The sequence below is a fragment of the Misgurnus anguillicaudatus genome, chromosome 21 (genome assembly GCF_027580225.2).
Source record: "Misgurnus anguillicaudatus chromosome 21, ASM2758022v2, whole genome shotgun sequence".
NCBI classification, from domain to species: Eukaryota; Metazoa; Chordata; class Actinopteri; order Cypriniformes; family Cobitidae; genus Misgurnus; species Misgurnus anguillicaudatus.
In genome coordinates, this window is record NC_073357.2 from 40858146 (window position 1) to 40879989 (window position 21844).

At 41.6% G+C, this 21844-nt stretch overlaps 1 protein-coding gene across 4 annotated transcripts in view; it reads left to right on the forward strand.

Annotated features, from left to right (window-relative positions):
* phkb (phosphorylase kinase, beta) overlaps positions 1–21844 on the forward strand; it is a 153738-nt gene that overhangs the window by 129431 nt on the left and 2463 nt on the right. For 3 of the 4 annotated variants that reach the window (XM_073859184.1, XM_073859181.1, XM_073859183.1), the window contains 11 exons: positions 9681–9764; positions 10642–10746; positions 11007–11089; positions 11170–11260; positions 11403–11461; positions 11673–11835; positions 11915–11996; positions 13435–13492; positions 16140–16230; positions 20470–20672; positions 21289–21423. In XM_073859184.1, the coding sequence (XP_073715285.1) occupies positions 9681–9764; positions 10642–10746; positions 11007–11089; positions 11170–11260; positions 11403–11461; positions 11673–11835; positions 11915–11996; positions 13435–13492; positions 16140–16230; positions 20470–20672; positions 21289–21423 (1154 nt within the window). Of the gene's footprint in view, positions 1–9680; positions 9765–10641; positions 10747–11006; positions 11090–11169; positions 11261–11402; positions 11462–11672; positions 11836–11914; positions 11997–13434; positions 13493–15357; positions 15449–16139; positions 16231–20469; positions 20673–21288; positions 21424–21844 lie in introns of all 4 variants that reach the window. The other variant, XM_073859182.1, reaches the window with a different exon arrangement.

The window sequence follows — 21844 nt, forward strand, 5'->3', positions numbered from 1 at the left end:
AAATTGGCATCCCATAATGATTACACTCCGAGTCACGAGTCAAACGGTCCAACCCCCGTGTCTCTACGATGTTCTGATGCGGAGATATAAGGCTTTGTTTACTCTGTTGCTAGGGTACTGTATTTGGTTGCTAGGGAAAAATTGGCAACCCATAATGATTACACTCCGAGTCACGAGTCAAACGGTCCAACCCCCGTGTCTCTACGATGTTCTGATGCGGAGATATAAGGCTTTGTTTACTCTGTTGCTAGGGTACTGTATTTGGTTGCTAGGGAAAAAATTGGCATCCCATAATGATTACCCTCCGAGTCACGAGTCAAACGGTCCAACTCCCGTGTCGCTACGATGTTCTGATGCGGAGATATAAGGCTTTGTTTACTGTGTTGCTAGGGTACTGTATTTGGTTGCTAGGGAAAAAAATGGCATCCACTGGTGATTACCCTCTGAGTCACTAGTCAAACGGTCCAACCCCCGTGTTTCTACGATGTTCTGATGCGGAGATATAAGGCTTTGTTTACTCTGTTGCTAGGGTACTGTATTTGGTTGCTAGGGAAAAAATTGGCATCCCATAGTGATTACACTCTGAGTCACGAGTCAAATGGTCCAACCCCTGTGTCTCTACGATGTTCTGATGCGGAGATATAAGGCTTTGTTTACTCTGTTGCTAGGGTACTGTATTTGGTTGCTAGGGAAAAAATTGGCATCCCATAGTGATTACACTCTGAGTCACGAGTCAAATGGTCCAACACCCGTGTTTCTACGATGTTCTGATGCGGAGATATAAGGCTTTGTTTACTCTGTTGCTAGGGTACTGTATTTGGTTGCTAGGGAAAAAATTGGTATCCCATAATGATTACACTCTGAGTCACGAGTCAAACGGTCCAACCCCCGTGTCTCTACGATGTTCTGATGCGGAGATATAAGGCTTTGTTTACTCTGTTGCTAGGGTACTGTATTTGGTTGCTAGGGAAAAATTGGCAACCCATAATGATTACACTCCGAGTCACGAGTCAAACGGTCCAACCCCCGTGTCTCTACGATGTTCTGATGCGGAGATATAAGGCTTTGTTTACTCTGTTGCTAGGGTACTGTATTTGGTTGCTAGGGAAAAAATTGGCATCCCATAATGATTACCCTCCGAGTCACGAGTCAAACGGTCCAACCCCCGTGTCTCTACGATGTTCTGATGCGGAGATATAAGGCTTTGTTTACTCTGTTGCTAGGGTACTGTATTTGGTTGCTAGGGAAAAAATTGGCATCCCATAATGATTACACTCCGAGTCACGAGTCAAACGGTCCAACCCCCGTGTCTCTACGATGTTCTGATGCGGAGATATAAGGCTTTGTTTACTCTGTTGCTAGGGTACTGTATTTGGTTGCTAGGGAAAAATTGGCAACCCATAATGATTACACTCCGAGTCACGAGTCAAACGGTCCAACCCCCGTGTCTCTACGATGTTCTGATGCGGAGATATAAGGCTTTGTTTACTCTGTTGCTAGGGTACTGTATTTGGTTGCTAGGGAAAAAATTGGCATCCCATAATGATTACCCTCCGAGTCACGAGTCAAACGGTCCAACTCCCGTGTCGCTACGATGTTCTGATGCGGAGATATAAGGCTTTGTTTACTGTGTTGCTAGGGTACTGTATTTGGTTGCTAGGGAAAAAAATGGCATCCACTGGTGATTACCCTCTGAGTCACGAGTCAAACGGTCCAACCCCCGTGTTTCTACGATGTTCTGATGCGGAGATATAAGGCTTTGTTTACTCTGTTGCTAGGGTACTGTATTTGGTTGCTAGGGAAAAAATTGGCATCCCATAGTGATTACACTCTGAGTCACGAGTCAAATGGTCCAACCCCTGTGTCTCTACGATGTTCTGATGCGGAGATATAAGGCTTTGTTTACTCTGTTGCTAGGGTACTGTATTTGGTTGCTAGGGAAAAAATTGGCATCCCATAGTGATTACACTCTGAGTCACGAGTCAAATGGTCCAACACCCGTGTTTCTACGATGTTCTGATGCGGAGATATAAGGCTTTGTTTACTCTGTTGCTAGGGTACTGTATTTGGTTGCTAGGGAAAAAATTGGTATCCCATAATGATTACACTCTGAGTCACGAGTCAAACGGTCCAACCCCCGTGTCTCTACGATGTTCTGATGCGGAGATATAAGGCTTTGTTTACTCTGTTGCTAGGGTACTGTATTTGGTTGCTAGGGAAAAAATTGGCATCCCATAATGATTACACTCCGAGTCACGAGTCAAACGGTCCAACCCCCGTGTCTCTACGATGTTCTGATGCGGAGATATAAGGCTTTGTTTACTCTGTTGCTAGGGTACTGTATTTGGTTGCTAGGGAAAAAATTGGCATCCCATAATGATTACCCTCCGAGTCACGAGTCAAACGGTCCAACCCCCGTGTCTCTACGATGTTCTGATGCGGAGATATAAGGCTTTGTTTACTCTGTTGCTAGGGTACTGTATTTGGTTGCTAGGGAAAAAATTGTTATCCCATAATGATTACACTCCGAGTCACGAGTCAAACGGTCCAACCCCCGTGTCTCTACGATGTTCTGATGCGGAGATATAAGGCTTTGTTTACTCTGTTGCTAGGGTACTGTATTTGGTTGCTAGGGAAAAATTGGCAACCCATAATGATTACACTCCGAGTCACGAGTCAAACGGTCCAACCCCCGTGTCTCTACGATGTTCTGATGCGGAGATATAAGGCTTTGTTTACTCTGTTGCTAGGGTACTGTATTTGGTTGCTAGGGAAAAAATTGGCACCCCATAATGATTACCCTCCGAGTCACGAGTCAAACGGTCCAACCCCCGTGTCTCTACGATGTTCTGATGCGGAGATATAAGGCTTTGTTTACTCTGTTGCTAGGGTACTGTATTTGGTTGCTAGGGAAAAAATTGGCATCCCATAATGATTACACTCTGAGTCATGAGTCAAACGGTCCAACCCCCGTGTCTCTACGATGTTCTGATGCGGAGATATAAGGCTTTGTTTACTCTGTTGCTAGGGTACTGTATTTGGTTGCTAGGGAAAAAATTGGCATCCCATAATGATTACACTCTGAGTCATGAGTCAAACGGTCCAACCCCTGTGTCTCTACGATGTTCAGATGCCGAGATATAACTGTTTGAATTTTGTGTTGCTAGGGTACTCAAAAACGGTTGCTTGGGGCGTGGCTTATACCTATGTAAGTATCCTGAGAGACTGATTGGATGCCTGAGTAAAATGAGTCCACCCCCATGTCTCTATGACACTGTGGTGCAAAGATATCCATCTGGGCATTTTATAATGGCAGTCTATAGGAGATGTTGCTAGGGTGCCCAAAATTGTTGCTAGGGGCGTGGCTTAATAGCTCTGGGATGATCCTGAGAGACTGATTGGATGCCCGAGTAAAATGAGCCCACCCACTTATCTCTACGACACTGTAAAGCAAAGATATCCCATCTGGAACTGTTTTATTCCCTTATATGGGCATGTTTCCTGCCCCATTATAAGTCAATGGGAATTTTCGGGCGCCTCTTACACCCCAGGGGTACAACTTACACCTCATTGTGATCTATGTTCTTACAGAGTCTACCCCCTTCTTCAAATGTTGTAACCCACATGTTTCTACAAAATCCTCAAGCGGAGATATGACTCGTCAAAGTTGGGCGCAATGTTAAGTCAATGGGATTTTTCGGGTGGTTTTTCGCCCCCCTTTCGGAAATCCTGCACCCGATCGCTTATAAAAGTCATAGCAGACGTGTCCTCAACAAGCCGGTCGTTTTGAGCCCTGTTTCATTGGTCTACGACAAACCGTGCGGGACGAGTTACGCGCCGAAAAAGTGTCCAGATATAAGAATAAATAAATAAATAATAATAAGTATGAGCAATAGTAATAGTGATGCTTTGCATAAATGCAAGCACCACTAACTAGATAGGTACATTTCCTGAAGAAAATGTGAGTGGTGCTTGCCGTGGCAAAATTCTGGGTAACATATATGATTATACTCCAAGCCAAAAGTAAAACGATCCAACTCCCGTGTCTCTACGATGTTCTGATGCGGAGATATAAGGCTATGTTTATCCGGTTGCTAGGGTACTGTATTTGGTTGCCAGGGAAAAAATTGCCATCCACTAGTGATTACCCTCCGAGTCACGAGTCAAACGGTCCAACCCCCGTGTCTGTACAATGTTCTGATGCGGAGATATAAGGCTTTGTTTACTCTGTTGCTAGGGTACTGTATTTGGTTGCTAGGGAACAAATTGGCATCCACTAGTGATTACCCGCCGAGTCACAAGTCAAACGGTCCAACCCCCGTGTCTCTACGATGTCCTGATCCAAAGATATAAGGCTTTGTTTACTCTGTTGCTAGGGTACTGTATTTGGTTGCTAGGGAAAAAATTGGCATCCACTAGTGATTACCCTCCGAGTCACGAGTCAAGCGGTCCAAACCCCGTGTCTCTACGATGTTCTGATGCGGAGATATAAGGCTTTGTTTACTCTGTTGCTAGGGTACTGTATTTGGTTGCTAGGGAAAAAATTGGCATCCACTAGTGATTACCCTCCGAGTCACGAGTCAAACGGTCCAAACCCCGTGTCTCTACGATGTTCTGATGCGGAGATATAAGGCTTTGTTTACTCTGTTGCTAGGGTACTGTATTTGGTTGCTAGGGAAAAAATTGGCATCCACTACTGATTACCCTCCGAGTCACGAGTCAAACGGTCCAACCCCCGTGTCTCTACGATGTTCTGATGCAGAGATATAAGGCTTTGTTTATTCTGTTGCTAGGGTACTGTATTTGGTTGCTAGGGAAAAAATTGGCATCCCATAGTGATTACACTCTGAGTCTCGAGTCAAACGGTCCAACCCCCGTGTCTCTACGATGTTCTGATGCGGAGATATAAGGCTTTGTTTACTCTGTTGCTAGGGTACTGTATTTGGTTGCTAGGGAAAAATTGGCATCCCATAGTGATTACACTCCAAGCCACAAGTAAAACGGTCCAACCCCCGTGTTTCTACGATGTTCTGATGTTGAGATATAAGGCTTTGTATATTCGGTTGCTAGGGTACTGTATTTGGTTGCTAGGGAGAAAATTGCCATCCCATAATGATTACACTTCAAGTCATAAGTAAAACGGTCCAACCCCCGTGTCTCTACGATGTTCTGATGCCGAGATATAACTGTTTGAATTTTATGTTGCTAGGGTGCTCAAAAGTGGTTGCTAGGGGCGTGGCTTAATACCTCAATAGGATCCCGACAGACTGATTGGATGCCTGAGTAAAATGAGCCCACCCCCATGTCTCTGTGACACTGTGGTGCAAAGATATCCATCGGGGCATTTTATAATGGCAGTCTATGGGATAGGTTGCTAGGGTGCCCAAAATGGTTGCTAGGGTAACCTTACACCCCATTGTGGGGGACATCCTGACAGAGTCTAGCACCCTTTTCAAATTTAGTAACCCACATCTTTCTACAAAATCCTGGCTCGTACCTATGACCCGTCAAAGTATTTGCAATGTTAAGTCTATGGGATTTTCCCCCATTGACTTTTCATTGGGGCACTTTTGGGTGCCTCTTACACCCCAGGGGTACAACTTACACCCCAATGTGATATATGTTCTTACAGAGTCTACCACCCTCTCCAAATGTTGTAACCTACATGTTTCTACAAAATCCTCGAGCGGAGCTATGACTCGTCAAAGTTGGGCTCAATGTTAAGTCAATGGGATTTTTCGGGTGGTTTTTCGCCCCCCTTTTGGAAATCCTGCACCCGATCGCTTATAAAAGTCATAGCAGTCGTGTCCTTAATAAGCCCGTTGATTTGAGCCCTCTTTCATGGGTCTACGACAAACCGTGCGGGACTAGTTAGGTGCCGAAAAAGTGTGCAGATGTAAGAATAAAATATAATAATTATTATAATAATAATAATATCCCTGAGCAATAGTAATAGTGATGCCTTGCATAAATGCAAGCACCACTAACTAGATAGGTACATTTCCTGAAGAAAATGTGAGTGGTGCTTGCCGTGGCAAAATTCTGGGGAACATATATGATTATACTCCAAGCCAAAAGTAAAACGATCCAACTCCCGTGTCTGTATGATGTTCTGATGCGGTGATATAAGGCTGAGATTATCCGGTTGCTAGGGTACTGTATTTGGTTGCTAGAGAAAAAATTGGCATCCACTAGTGATTACACTCAGAGTCACGAGTCAAACGGTCCAACCCCCGTGTCTCTATGTTGTACTGATGCGGAGATATAAGGCTTTGTTTATTTGGTTGCTAGGGTACTCAAATTTGGTTGCTAGGGGCGTGGCTTGGGAGTGGCCAATGATGTGACCAGTTGTTACACTCCGAGTCACAAGTAAAACGGTCCAACCCCCGTGTCTGTATGATGTTCTGATGCGGAGATATAAGTCTCTGTTTACTCTGTTGCTAGGGTACTGTATTTGGTTGCTATGGAAAAAATTGGCATCCCATAGTGATTACATTCTGAGTCACGAGTCAATCGGTCCAACCCCCGTGTCTCTACGATGTTCTGATGCGGAGATATAAGGCTTTGTTTACTCTGTTGCTAGGGTACTGTATTTGGTTGCTAGGGAAAAAATTGGCATCCCATAATGATTACACTCTGAGTCACGAGTCAAACAGTCAAACCCCCGTGTCTCTACGATGTTCTGATGCGGAGATATAAGGCTTTGTTTACTCTGTTGCTAGGGTACTGTATTTGGTTGCTAGGGAAAAAATTGGCATCCCATAATGATTACACTCCGAGTCACGAGTCAAACGGTCCAACCCCCGTGTCTCTACGATGTTCTGATGCGGAGATATAAGGCTTTGTTTACTCTGTTGCTAGGGTACTGTATTTGGTTGCTAGGGAAAAATTTGGCATCCCATAGTGATTACACTCTGAGTCACGAGTCAACCGGTCCAACCCCCGTGTCTCTACGATGTTCTGATGCGGAGATATAAGGCTTTGTTTACTCTGTTGCTAGGGTACTGTATTTGGTTGCTAGGGAAAAAATCGGCATCCACTAGTGATTACCCTCCAAGTCACGAGTCAAACGGTCCAAACCCAGTGTCTCTACGATGTTCTGATGCGGAGATATAAGGCTTTGTTTACTCTGTTGCTAGGGTACTGTATTTGGTTGCTAGGAAAAAAATTGGCATCCCATAATGATTACACTCTGAGTCACGAGTCAAACAGTCAAACCCCCGTGTCTCTACGATGTTCTGATGCGGAGATATAAGGCTTTGTTTACTCTGTTGCTAGGGTACTGTATTTGGTTGCTAGGGAAAAAATTGGCATCCCATAATGATTACACTCCGAGTCACGAGTCAAACGGTCAAACCCCCGTGTCTCTACGATGTTCTGATGCGGAGATATAAGGCTTTGTTTACTCTGTTGCTAGGGTACTGTATTTGGTTGCTAGGGAAAAAATCGGCATCCACTGGTGATTACACTCTGAGTCACGAGTCAAACGGTCCAACCCCCGTGTCTCTACGATGTTCTGATGCAGAGATATAAGGCTTTGTTTACTCTGTTGCTAGGGTACTGTATTTGGTTGCTAGGGAAAAATTTGGCATCCCATAGTGTTTACCCTCCGAGTCACGAGTCAAACGGTCCAAACCCAGTGTCTCTACGATGTTCTGATGCGGAGATATAAGGCTTTGTTTACTCTGTTGCTAGGGTACTGTATTTGGTTGCTAGGGAAAAATTTGGCATCCCATAGTGATTACACTCTGAGTCACGAGTCAAACGGTCCAACCCCCGTGTCTCTACGATGTTCTGATGCAGAGATATAAGGCTTTGTTTACTCTGTTGCTAGGGTACTGTATTTGGTTGCTAGGGAAAAATTTGGCATCCCATAGTGATTACACTCTGAGTCACGAGTCAAACGGTCCAACCCCCGTGTCTCTACAATGTTCTGATGCGGAGATATAAGGCTTTGTTTACTCTGTTGCTAGGGTACTGTATTTGGTTGCTAGGGAAAAATTTGGCATCCCATAGTGATTACACTCTGAGTCACGAGTCAAACGGTCCAACCCCCGTGTCTCTACGATGTTCGGATGCCGAGATATAACTGTTTGAATTTTATGTTGCTAGGGTGCTCAAAAGTGGTTGCTAGGGGCGTGGCTTAATACCTATGTAAGTATCCTGAGAGACTGATTGGATGCCTGAGTAAAATGAGCCCACCCCCATGGCTCTATGACACTGTGGCGCAAAGATATCCATCTGGGGATTTTATAATGGCAGTCTATGGGAGATGTTGCTAGGGTGCCCAAAATTGTTGCTAGGGGCGTGGCTTAATAGCTCTGGGATGATCCTGAGAGACTGATTGGATGCCCGAGTAAAATGAGCCCACCCACGTATCTCTACGACACTGTAAAGCAAAGAAATCCCATCTGGAACTGTTTTATTACCTTATATGGGCATGTTTCCTGCCCCATTATAAGTCAATGGGAATTTTCGGGTGCCTCTTACAGCCCAGGGGTACAACTTACACCCCAATGTCATGTATGTTCTTACATAGCCTACCACCCTCTTCAAATGTTGTAAACCACACGTTTCTACAAAATCCTTGAGCGGAGCTATGACCCATCAAAGTTGGGCGCAATGTTAAGTCAATGGGATTTTTTGGGTGGTTTTTCGCCCCCCTTTCGAAAATCTTTTACCCGATCGCTTATAAAAGTCATAGCAGACGTGTCCTCAATAAGCCGGTCGTTTTTAGCCCTGTTTCATTGGTCTACCACAAAACGTGCGGGACGAGTTACGCGCCGAAAAAGTGTCCAGATATAAGAAAAAAAAAATAAATAATAATAAGTATGAGCAATAGTAATAGTGATGCCTTGCATAAATGCAAGCACCACTAATAAGCTTAGATCGAAGAACAGTATGTTGGCTTTGTCAAGCCAACATAATAATAATAATAAGTTTAAGTGCAACAACAGTATGTTGGCTTTCTCAAGCCAACATAACAAGCGGCTTACGTGGTCATCACGTAACTTCCGGTAAACTTCGCGAAGAATAAATAACAACAAAGTCCTATTAAAGTAGTTTATTTATATAACAAGCTATATAAACAACACGTAGATTACATAGGAACCCAAAACATTTTTTATTTTCGACGAGGTATTAGTTTAAGAGTTCAGTTTCAGTACCTAGTCAGACCATTAAACAAATAGAAACCGGAAGTAAAGTTTGGACCAGAGACGTTTATCGCGTCACAGCATGTGCGCCCGACGAAACGGTCTATAGCACTAACTCTACAGTTATTAGCATTGTAACAACATTGTAATTAATTGAATGTGAAATTTTATGTTGGGGCGTACATCATGACTATTATGTTGAGATTGGCCTGTTTTTCGGCAGCTGCTTGCATGCACAAGGTTTACATAAGGAGGAGGAAACAATCGTGTTTGAGGCTAACGATATGTCATTGCAATGTACAGAACTCTTATTATTAATCTATGCCTAGTATAATATTCTATGGTCCCGTAACCTTTTGGTATTTACTAACTGTATATGCCAAAATTATATATAAATAATGTTATTTTTTAAGTTTTAAATTAGGGTGTTTAGTCTATAATAATTCCAAATATATAAATTTTTTGTCCTGATTCACATAACTACAGTAAGTAAACACGTGTGTATGTGTCTATGTGTGTTTGAAGGCATACCGCTTCCTCGCCGTCAATAAGAAACTTGGTTTGACTGGGAGACCAGATAGACCCGTTGGCTGCATTGGCACTTGCAAGGTAACCCGTGTTCTGTTTTACAACCTCTCCTGAGTGGAAATGCAAACATCTCCTTATTTAATGTTATTCATTACAGTTCTTTGTGATTAATCCTCATAAGGCTCAGAGTTAAACAGTGTCTGCAATGATTAAATATTAGTCCAGCCCTTTTTTAACAGCACAAAAACTTGAACTATGACAAGACTTGTGAATGAGTCTGAAACCTGGTGAGCTGCCTTAATGCCTATAATTCCTATATAAATATAGCAAGAAAGCCTATAAATATATTACAATAGGGATATATTTTAAACGCTGTACACAGTCATGTGGTAGATAAGTAGTGCTTTTCTTGGGAAGCGCGAAATCATAATCATGTTACCTGTTTTGCATTGGCAGTACTGTGCCTATACGGTCTTTAAATGCTTCCTGCGTAGGCAGCTCACTAGGTTTTTAAGCAGAGTCTGTGTTGTAGAGAGAGAAATGCTGTGATGATTGAGAGAATGCTTAATTGTTTGCACAAAAAAAGAAACAACAAAAATGCACAGTCCAGAAAAGAAAGAAAAAACCTTTCAATTACAGAAAAACAACATTCGTCTACAGATATTCAATATGCGTTTTCGCCAAATTTGTTTCGTGTTTGTAGTTTTTTATGGATTGTGACATTTTATTAATTGAAAACTCTTAAGTAAAAAAATCTCTGTGCTTGAAGGTGAATTTAAAGAAGCAATGTTTCTAATCTTTGTGCACCGTATTGATTCAGAAAAAGCACACGTTTTAGTGTTTGTACCGTATGTCTAAAATGAATGTCATGTGCTGTCTCTGGTTAAGTACTGCACTTGTGTACTATATGTCTAGAGTTTACAGTCATTCAGATCTGTGTCTTTTCTGTCTCTCTCAGATTTATCGGATTCTTGGTAAGACTGTGGTCTGCTATCCAATCGTATTCGATCTCAGTGACTTCTACTTGTCCCAGGATGTCATGCTTTTGATCGATGATATCAAGGTAAGCTGGGTGATGTCACACCTCGCCGGTCCCTCAGATGAAGCAAGAATAGGATTCGCTTTATATTCCACCCCATGTCTCTCTTTCTATATAAAGAATCAAATTTAGGACAAAAAATGGTCAATGAACAGCATTCTTTCTCATAAATCATCAGTTTCAACCAAAGTATTTTTAAACTTTCCCCAAGCGTATTTACTTTTGTGTTTATTCACCCCATTATTTTGTATGTGAATGTTTTTTTTTATGTGTGTGCTTTACAGAATGCCTTGCAGTTTATTAAGCAGTGCTGGAAGATGCCAGGTCGGCCACTTTTCCTGGTTCTTATCAGAGAGGACAACATCAAGTAAGAGTTTATCTCAACCATAAACAACCAACCTGTTTTTGCATATCAAAATGATAGTCATGTCAGCGCCTCTTTGATAGGGGGAGCCGATTCAACCCCATTCTGGACATGCTTGCATCATTCAAGAAGGGAAACATTGGTGGAGTTAAAGTTCATGTGGACCGACTTCAGGTGTGTGGCTTTTAGAAATAGTTAATTTTACATGCACATATGATGAACCGTTTAGTTGCATTGATAACCAGTGGTTTGCGTCATTCAATAGCATTACTGCATGATAAATCTGTCTTTATATCTTTCCACAAATACCGTTTAGACCCTGATCTCAGGCGCTGTGGTGGAGCAACTGGACTTCCTACGTGTCAATGAAGCTGAGTAAGAATTACCATCCATTTACTCTGTTTTCTTTCAAATCAATGCATGTTCTCTGGGTCTTTTATACTCATTATGGTTAACTCGTTATTTATTTTGAGGCACTAGAAAGATACTGCCCCCACTGATTTGAATGCACCATGCGGCTTTGTTTTCCTTGTCCTTGTGCCACATTAAGTGCCTTATTGGCTGTTTTCTCATTGAACCGTCTTAGAATCCCAGAGTTTAAGAGCTTTGAGGAACTGGAGTTGCCCAAGCACTCAAAGGTGAAGCGTCAAACCAGCACACCAAATGCCACAGACCTGGAACAGCAGCCCGAGGTCAATGCTGAGGAATGGCTCCATAAATCCACATTTGAGATTCTTCAGAAATTCAATGTGAGCTTAGCAAACCGATGTGCAAAATGCATTTGGGTTAAAAATGTGCTTTTATATCTACAACGTATTCTTTTTTTAGGACTGTGATTGCTTGGCCAGTCAAGCCCAGCTGGCCAGTGTCCTGATTAGGAAAGAAGGCGTTGACTTCTTTGATAGAAACGGTAAGTACTGTAGTATCCTAAATAACTCTTAAAGGAATATTCCATTTTCTTAAAAGAAAAATCCAGATAATTTACTCACCACCATGTCATCCAAAATGTTGATGTCTTTCTTTGTTCAGTTGAGAAGAAATTATGTTTTTTGAGGAAAACATTGCAGGATTTTTCTCATTTTAATGGACTTTAATAGACACCAACACTTAACACTTAACTCAACACGTAACAGTTTTTTTCAACGGAGTTTCAAAAGACTATTAACAATCCCAAACGAGGCATAAGGGTGTTATCTAGCAAAACGATTGTCATTTTTGACAAGAAAAATAACAAATATACACCTCTAAAGCACAACCTCTCGTCTAGATCCAGTCGTGATGCGCCAGCGCGACCCCACGCAATACGCCATGACGTCAAGAGGTCACAGAAGACGAACGCGAAACTCCGCCCCAGTGTTTACAAGTGTGTTGAAAGAGGACCGTTCCTACGTTGTTGTATGTCAACTGATACTAATTAATGTCTTCGTGTCAGTTTATTGTATACAATGGTCCGCAAATGTGCGTTTTTATATATGTAACACGTGACCTCCCTACGTCACTACGCATTTACGTTAGGTCGCACTGGACCGGATCTAGACCAGAAGTTGTGCTTTAAAAGTGTATATTTGTTATTTTTCTTGTCAAAAATGACAATCGTTTCGCTAGATAAGACCCTTATGCCTCGTTTGGGATCGTTTATAGTCCTTTGAAACTCCGTTGAAAAAAACAGTTACGTGTTGAGTTAAGTTTTAATTGTTGGTGTCTATTAAAGTCTATTAAAATGAGAAAAATCCTGCAATGTTTTCCTCAAAAAACATAATTTCTTCTTGACTGAACAAAGAAAGACATCAACATTTTGGATGACATGGTGGTGAGTAAATTATCTGGATTTTTCTTTTAAGAAAATGGAATATTCCTTTAATTTGTCTACGATGGCAGGTCTTTCTTGCTAATGGATTAATGAATAATAGTTTAAGTCCAGAGTGTTTTAGGGCTGGTAAAACTGCTATTTTAAAGAGCCACAGGACACCTCTTACTGCACGGCTGCCTCTGCAGCTCGTCTGAACGAAACATCCACAGCTGTAATCCATTTAGTGCCTTCATGGCTAAGCTCTGAGTTTGGAAATGCTAGCTCACACAACCCTTGTGTCATGGTCTGCCATTTAACAGTCTAATTCCTGCAGTTACAGTTTATCTTGAAGCTCAAGATCATTTTCTACAAGCCATGGCGAGATTAAATACGTGGCTATATGTGATTTCACGAATGAGCCATAGGTTGCGTTCCACATGTCTTTGGGCCCAAATGCTTCAGGCATGTTGTTAGTTTTAGGGACGACCAAAGGTTAAAGAATAAATTGGATACGGTTAATGGGCCGCTGTTAACAAGATTGAACCATTTTTATGTCCAGAGAATCTCAAGGATGAGTTGGAGAGAATTTATAGAAGAGCTGGAAGCCGAAAGCTTTGGTAAGAGTTTCCTCTCACTTTTCCCCCAAGTATCTTTTAGCACTAGTGTACATTAGGGTTACATTTATTTTGTTTTTAGTGGGATAGAGATGTTTACATTTTAAATTGTACTAACTAGGGATGGGCACAAGTGCTCGGAAGTGACAGGAACGTAAATTAAAACTGTATTATTGCCGTATTATTCCATTCAAAACATTTTACACCAATTGAAATTCTTTAACAATACACAGAGGCTTCTTTCATAAATTACTATGTAGTCCAATTCATAGTAAAGCAAATCGCTGTCCAGTTCATCTGCAATACGCTCTGAGCTGATGAGAGGGCATTTGTAGACTCTTCACAGCACATCATCTTAAGAACTCAATGCCCCCTACACCCCATGAATACATACATACAGTAAAATGACCACAATGCCCATCACTAGTAAAACAGTTATCCTTCAGGGTGGTACTTATAATGCTGCGTTTACACCAGACGCGGTAGAGGCGTCAAGCGCGAGTGATTTCAATGTTACGTCAATGTGAAGACGCGTTGACGCGCGTCTAGTTTGTGCGAATGGCGCAAATTAAGCGTCTGGCGCGGCACGCACGAATGGTGCTTTTTGTGCATTTTGCGTTTGACACGATTTTGTGGCTGACGCCCGAGTTGCAAAATTTGAACTTTGGTGGATTTTCGCGCCGCGTTAACCAATCAGGAGCCTGTTTGCTGCTGTGGCGGCAGCCCCGCGCGGAGTCACTCATTCAACACAGAGGAACGCTTGATATTGTCTGTGAGCAGTCACCCGGAGCTATACGACATAAGTTCTTATTTCTGTAGAGACAGGAATAAAAGTGAGGACAGTGGGCAACCTGGTTAGTTGTAAATACACATTTCACTTTTGAGTCACATGACGTTTATCGACCCGCAGCATTCCCGACATTTTTTAAACTATTTTCCCCCTATAGTAAGGTTACCAAATACAAACGGGTAACTCTCTCGATGAACGCACGATCAACATCAGCCATCTTGCAAACAGACAACTGCATAGCACTTGCCCCTCCCACAAGAAGCGGATTTTGCCTCTGACGCGCGTCAAATGCTTGTTTTTTCCGCGCGTCTACTTCGCTCTAGACACATGAATGCATTCAAAATGTTCAATCAGTAAACTAGACGCGGTAGACGCGATTTTGACGCCTCAAACACGGTTGGTGTAAATGCAGCATTATAAGTCAATTTTATTTATTTTTTGAAATGTTCAACTCTCACCCTCTAAATGTGTTAGGATATCAATAAAAACAAACTGTGCAAAATTTTTAATTGCTCCTACAACATCTAGAGGTTGCTCAAAGCCTTTGAATATTTCCGAAATCACATATTTTTGCAAAAACTTTGTTCCAGTTAATTCAGTCTCTTCTGATCCGAGTAACCATATAGCGGACTTTCTTCATGTTGCTTCAGCCATTGTCTCAGTGTATATTGTCTATTGTGCTTTATTCACATTAAATCTTTCTTGCTTTAAAAGACATATCATAACTAAAACAGGAGTTTTAATTGCATGGAGCATGGTCAAATAAGTCCATTGCTGCCATAAGTATATATTATTATTACACAATTATACATGCTAGCACAAAATATCACATAATACGCAAATGTGTTAAACTTCAAAGGTCTTGAGCAACCTCTAAATATTAATTAATATTGAAAAAAAAATTATTTATTTATTCAAACATATTGGTGGGGTGCGACTGCGAGCATGAACTTTTAAAAGGTGATAAACAAGGACCACCCTATTATCCTTGTTTTTGTTTGTTTTTTTCCATTACTGATGTTACATAAAAACTAAACACACTATGCCCATATATTTTTAATCACGCAACCTCCGGAAGGCTGGCGGTGCGTAGTGCTGCGGCCGTCATCCAGAAGTTTGCCGGTTCTATAGCACCTCATATTACCACTATGTTGGTCCATGGCAAGCAGGTAACTGGCTAGCGGTGCACATGACCGCTGCATGTGTGGTATAAATGTTGACACTGTGACGGAGGATGTGTTAACTCATAAGCACGCAGCACTCATCCCTTTTTATTTGTTTTTGTCCTTTAGCTTTTTTTTACACCTGCTTTATCAAGCTGTTGGTCTGATCACCCTCAGGGAAACCATGGGGTTCATTTTTTGTTTGTTAATTTCCTTTTAATTGCGTCATTTTTTGCCTATGTACAATTAGTTTTATTCCCCTTGTCCCCTTGTTTCACCAAGTTACCAGTATAACAACTGATTTGTCCACTGTTTGTCAATTAATTTATATTTATTCCTCAAAGGAATCCATCAGCTAAACACGAAATTGGTGAACATTAAAATAGTTCTTCTCCTTTTTAAAGGAAAGTGTATTTCAGAACTGTAGTTCAGGGTCAGCATTAAGTCAGCAGCACTGTGCTTGAATAGCTTGTGCAACCTTGTCACTTTATAAAGCAGAGGGTCAAAGTTTGTCATATAAATGATTTTGAATTTTACAGGGAGGCACAATCTTGGAATATCAAATACCTTATTTATTCAAATGAGCATCATGCTGTATTAGACTATTTGAAGGTGATTGTTGCTGTGGCTGCTCCCTGAGTGAGAATCTCTCTCTGTTGTGTTGTGTTGTACTGTATTGTGTTGTTGTGTTCACCAGGTCCGTTGTGCGCGTTGCTGCCAGTCTCTTAACTAAACTAGTGGACAGCCTTGCACCGAGCATTACTAGCATTTTAGTGCATGGCAAGCAGGTAAGTGAAAAACAGGAACAGGGCCTTATCAGTTGCAAAAATTTACAAAGGTCAGTAAGTCTGCATTTTGATGATCAATCAGGGATATCCCACCAACATTTTAATGTTCACCGATTATCAATCGGTTCAAATTTGTCATGTATGCTTCACCTACACATCATAGGTTATGATGGACCCCCTCTAACTAGTAGAAACCTAACCTGCTGCCCTTTTATTTATGCTTGTAAGTTGCTTTACCCAGTGTTGTTGCAGCCATCCCATGTTTTATTTTGTGTAACACAATTTTACATCTGTGTACATTTGCTTTGTATTAAGACAAACATTACGTGTGGTGTGCAGTGTTTGTTTAATGAACTGCCATAGCTTCCCAACCTAGAGCCTTTGAGCCCCTGGTGGTTGTGATGTGATTCATCAGAATAGAGCACTAGCAGAGAATCTGCATATAAATTGCATCCTAAGGGCCTAATGTTATGGGAAAGATAAATGAGTACATTTTGGTTTGAAAATATGGGTCATTCCTTGCATACAAGAGCAGATTGGCCTGACCTGCATGTTGAAATGCTTGTCTTTGCCTACTTAATATAAAGTAAAGATGAGGCCGCCTTTGTGCTCTTCCAGTTATTTATGTATTTAAGTAAATCACAGCAAGAGGTTAATTTATAACAGAGATACGTGGTATACAAATGAGAGTGCTTTGTCTCTTGGGAACTTTAAGGAGATGCAAGCCAACACATACAGTGTGACCCAGAAATTACACTACATAGCCAAAAGTATGTTAACACTTCTATCTACAGTAGTTAACAGGTTTGGCTAGGCTACTTAATTCCAGTGAAAATAATCTTAATGCTGGAGCATACAATGGGATTGAAGGGAACTGTGTGCTTCCAACTTTATAGCGACAGATTGGACAGGCTTTTTTCTGTTCAAGGTCCAAAAAGAAATGGTTACTTACTCTAGTGTGAAACTTGCCCAGACCTGAATGATTTGAGCACCTTTAGGATGAATTAGAACCGAGACTGCAAGATGGTGCCCAGTATTCAGCTTTGGTGTCTGACCTCATTGTTAAAAGACAAGTAGGTGTTTTGCACTTAAAGCCCTGTTTTCGGATTGTTTGTGATGAGGTGGAGCGGTTTTGACTGAAATTTCGACACGTGCGGGTGCCCTGAGAGGTTTCGGGTGTTTGTTGTTTCGCCTCCCACCTCTGTAATGGCTGTGTGGGTGCACTGGAGCAATCCTTCCTAAAATGCATTAAACTTTTGTTTACAAAGACGTAAACTCACTGAGTGGTCGGGGGTGTTCACTGATGTGCTCACACGGGGGTCGCTGCAAAGGATGCTTTCCAACAGGTTTTATAGTAGTTTTTGTCCAACTCCATTGACTTGTATTAGATGTGCTGTGAGGTACGGTATTACTCCGCGCCGGGAACCTTGTTTGTATTCTTGCAATTGGCAGGTGGATTATCGCCACCAACTGGGCTGGAGTGTCTTTTATTCAAGCTCTTAACGGAAGAGTGTGAGGCGTTTGGAAAAAAAGGTCCACAAGTTTACAACGAATGGTAACACCTGTTGGAGGGCATCTTTTGCGGCGATTTTTGTGTGGGCGTGTCGGTGAGCACCCCTGACCACTCGGTGGGTTTCGCGTCTTTGTGAACGAGGGTTTGGTGCATTTTAGGAAGGATTGTTCCACCCGAAGATTCTCGGGCCAGCATCATGTGTCCAAATTTCAGTCAAAACCATTCTATTTCATCATAAACAATCTGAGGGCGGGGCTTTAAGTGTAAAATACCGAACTTTAAAAGGAAGCAAATGAAGAGTTTCGTTGCAAAACGAGATAACCACAGTTTTTTTAATTGTTCAGAAATCTCGTTTTTTTGGTTGTGCTTTCCAATTAATTTCATTTCAACTGCAGTTGGTTTGTTTTGATTTTAAAATTCATAACTTAAAAAATACAGCTAAGTAGCACCATAAAACAAAATAATAACATGATAACATAATAATAAACATGTTTTGACAAAATGTTAAATAAATGATTTATCTCGTTTTGCAACGTTTTTGAAACTCTTCAAATTCTCAGACATATTTTAAAAATTGTCAAAAAGATGGAACCAGTTTGGTAGAACCAACTCTTAAATCTTTTTCTAGTAAATGTCTGCAAAACAACTACATATTGGTTTGTGTGTGGGAGTACACATACTTTTGGCTATACAATGTATTGAAGTTACACAGAAAATATGTATGAGTTTCTTTGCAAAGATAATTTAACTAAATTGTGCTAGATGTTAGATGCTAAATTTTTACCAAATAACATTGGCGTCTTTTCAATTACTTTTAACCAGTTGGTCTCAAAGTTTTATTTTAAAGGGGACATTTCACAAGACTTTTTTAAGATGTCAAATAAACTTCAGTGTCCCCAGAGTACGTATGTGAAGTTTAAGCTAAAAATATCATATAGATAATTTATTATAACATGTTAAAATTGCCACTTTGTAGGTGTGAGCAAAAATGTGCCGTTTTGGGTGTGTCCTTTAAAATGCAAATGAGCTGATCTCTACACTAAATGGCAGTGCCATGATTGGATAGTGCAGATTAAGGGGCATTATTATCTAAGAAAAATTACACATTTTTTAAGTTGATAGAAGCACTGGGGACCCAATTATAGCACTTAAACATGGAAAAAGACAGATTTTCATGATATGTCCCCTTTAAGGTATTGTTTTAGGTTGTTGGGTCTAATTTTTAGTTAATTTATGAAGTCAGTCTTACTTGTTAGACAGGTGCGCTAGCAGAGAAACGGCTTCACGGCTGTAAAACTGTGGACATAACACTAACATTAGTCAACCGTTAATTTTCTTCACACTTGAGGTGCATTTATTGTCTTGTTTGTTAAAACAGACCCCCTAATGGTGCGTTCACACCAGGCAACAAAACGCGCTAATTGCGGGTAGTTGGACGCTTGAACATTTTGAGTTTACTCGCTGCATGAAATTTTAGTCATTCGAGACATTCACGTGGAAATTTGCGTCATGGGAGGGGCTTCGGCGACTCCGCTGAGACTCCTTCCTGTAATCACGTCACTACTACAGCAAGGTCCTGATTGGTTAACGCGGCACAGAAATCTGCCGAAGTTTAGATTTTTCAATTTGCGCGTTTCCCGTGGCGCCGCGCCACAGGATGCCTAATCGCGTCTTTGCATTGACTTAAAGGAACACGCCCACATTTTGGGAATTTGGCTTGTTCGCCGTGTCCCCCGGAGTTGGATGGGTCCGTGCATGCCCTTCTCATCTCCGTGCGTGCTGTGGCTCTGTCTGGCGCAGCCCCCGCTGGTTTGGCTTGGCGCAGGGACTGTGGGTGAATGGCTCCAGCTAGCAAACTGCTCCCAATAATTGACAAAATAGCGCGAACATTTTCCTATTTATGTGTTGTGATTTGTATAGTCACACCGTGTACAAATAACAAGGTCATATGAGACACAGCCTTCTTTTAACAGTATACATACTGGGACTATGTTCTCGGAGGACGAGGCACTGCTGCTTGGGCGGAGTGATTTGCTCACAGCACCCGAGAAGCCCCCTGGTGAGGAGCAGAGAGTTCGGTCAGAGTTGTGCGAGTCACTCCGCCCAAGTGGCGGTGTTCGCCTTCTGAGAATATAGTTTGCTGGCTGGAGCCATTCACTTGCAGTCTTTGTGCTAAGCTAAGCTAGCGGGGGCTGCATCAGACAGAGTTACAGCACGCACAGAGATGAGAAAGGTATGTATGGACTTGTCTAGCTCTGGGGGATACGGTGAATAAGCTAAATTCCCAAAATGTGGGCGTGTTCCTTAAACATGTAAATCACCCGCGCTTGCCGCCTCTACCGCATCTGGTGTGAACGCCCAGTAAGATATGCGGTGCTTATAAAGTGTGATTCTTTACAAGAAATCCCACTTGGTTTGATATTTTGTTATCCAATGCAATGAAATTCATAGATTTAATATAGCAAGTCATAAAAGTGATTAAAAAGTGTGGCTTAAGCATAAATACTTAAGGGGATGTTGTATCAATTTATGCCAAATTGTCAGCTTTATTACTGGAGGGACTCGGGCATGTATTTATATCATGTTTGATGAGTTTACTTGTTAAAATTTAGTGTCGTACATGTTTTAATTTGGTAGAGCAGTTACTGATGAAAGATTAGCAGTTAAATTGTGAATCTATAAAGCAACTATAACACAGAGACTGATTAAAATGTCTCTTTTGCCAGGTGACTCTTGGACTGTTCGGGCATGAGGAGATTGTAATATCTAACCCCCTGTCTCCAGGGGTCATTAAAGACATCATCTACAGTAAGTGCAGCCCACACGGTGAGCGAGAGGCCGTGCTGCAGCAGGAGCTGGTCATCCACATTGGCTGGATTATCTCCAACAACCCAGAGCTCTTTAGTGGGATGCTTAAGATCCGTGTGGGGTACGCCATCAGCATGCATGCACAACATATCAAGAGCTCAGATTCAAAAGTGCCTCTGACATAAGTTCTTGTAAATGAGCATTTTTATCAGGCTCTTAGGTTTAGGTTCAGTAATTTTACTTTAATATCAATAAAAAGGTTATTATTTAGTAATTGAAATGCCTTATTTTCACAAATTACATGCAAAACTCCACTTCAAAAGAAAGTTACTCTTTACTGTCCTTTTTGAATAAATGTAAAAGGCTCAAAATATCCTCCAGTAATAAATACTATATTGGGTAAACCTCCTTTAACCTAAAACTCTTGCACCCTGATGTACCGGCCCGTTGTTCGTTTTCTCGGAGGACCTTGCTGAAAAATCAACATGGCATTTAATGGATTCTGCCAAAAAGCTTTTTCTCTGAATGGTATTTCTGAGTCTGGGATTAAGCCGATTTTAAGCAAAAGTATATGATGAACGTATACTACGTCCTGAGGGCCAATAGCAGTATCTCATTTTTGACAGAGGTGGCGTCAAATTGGACTCTGAGCTCTTCATAACAGATTGAATTTCGGTTTTGCACAGATCATTTATCAGGTTATGTAACTTATGTATTTGTATGTACTTTTCATTCAGGTGGATTGTTCAAGCCATGAAGCACGAGTTGAAGATTCGAGCCGGGGACATGCCATCCCAGGACATCTACCAGATGTCCCCTAGTGATGTCAAACAGCTACTGTTGGATGTCCTCCAGCCCCAGCAGACTGGCAGGTGCAGGATGCCCACCATCTGTCTGTTACTGTATTGTAGATTCTGCCAGATTCATGTTACCTGCTGTGTTCAGTCAGCAACAATAGTATTTATCATAGTGTTTGTCATAATTAAAGGCGGAGTCCATGATGTTTGAAAGCCAATGTTGATATTTGAAATCACCTAAACAAACACGCCCCTACCCCAATAGAATCTGGACCTTCTGTTGATAGACCCGCTCCACACATACGCAACCCGGCATTTGATTTGATTTGATTGGCTATAAGTGTGTTTTGGTAGTCGGCCCGTCTCCTTTTCCAACGCATTTTTCAAACATCGTGGACTCCGCCTTTAATACTAGTTTTTAGTGGGGCAACTGAGGTTAATTATTCTGTTATTATTAAGTTAAAAGATTAAGTGGCGTTTTCCTGGACAGGGATTA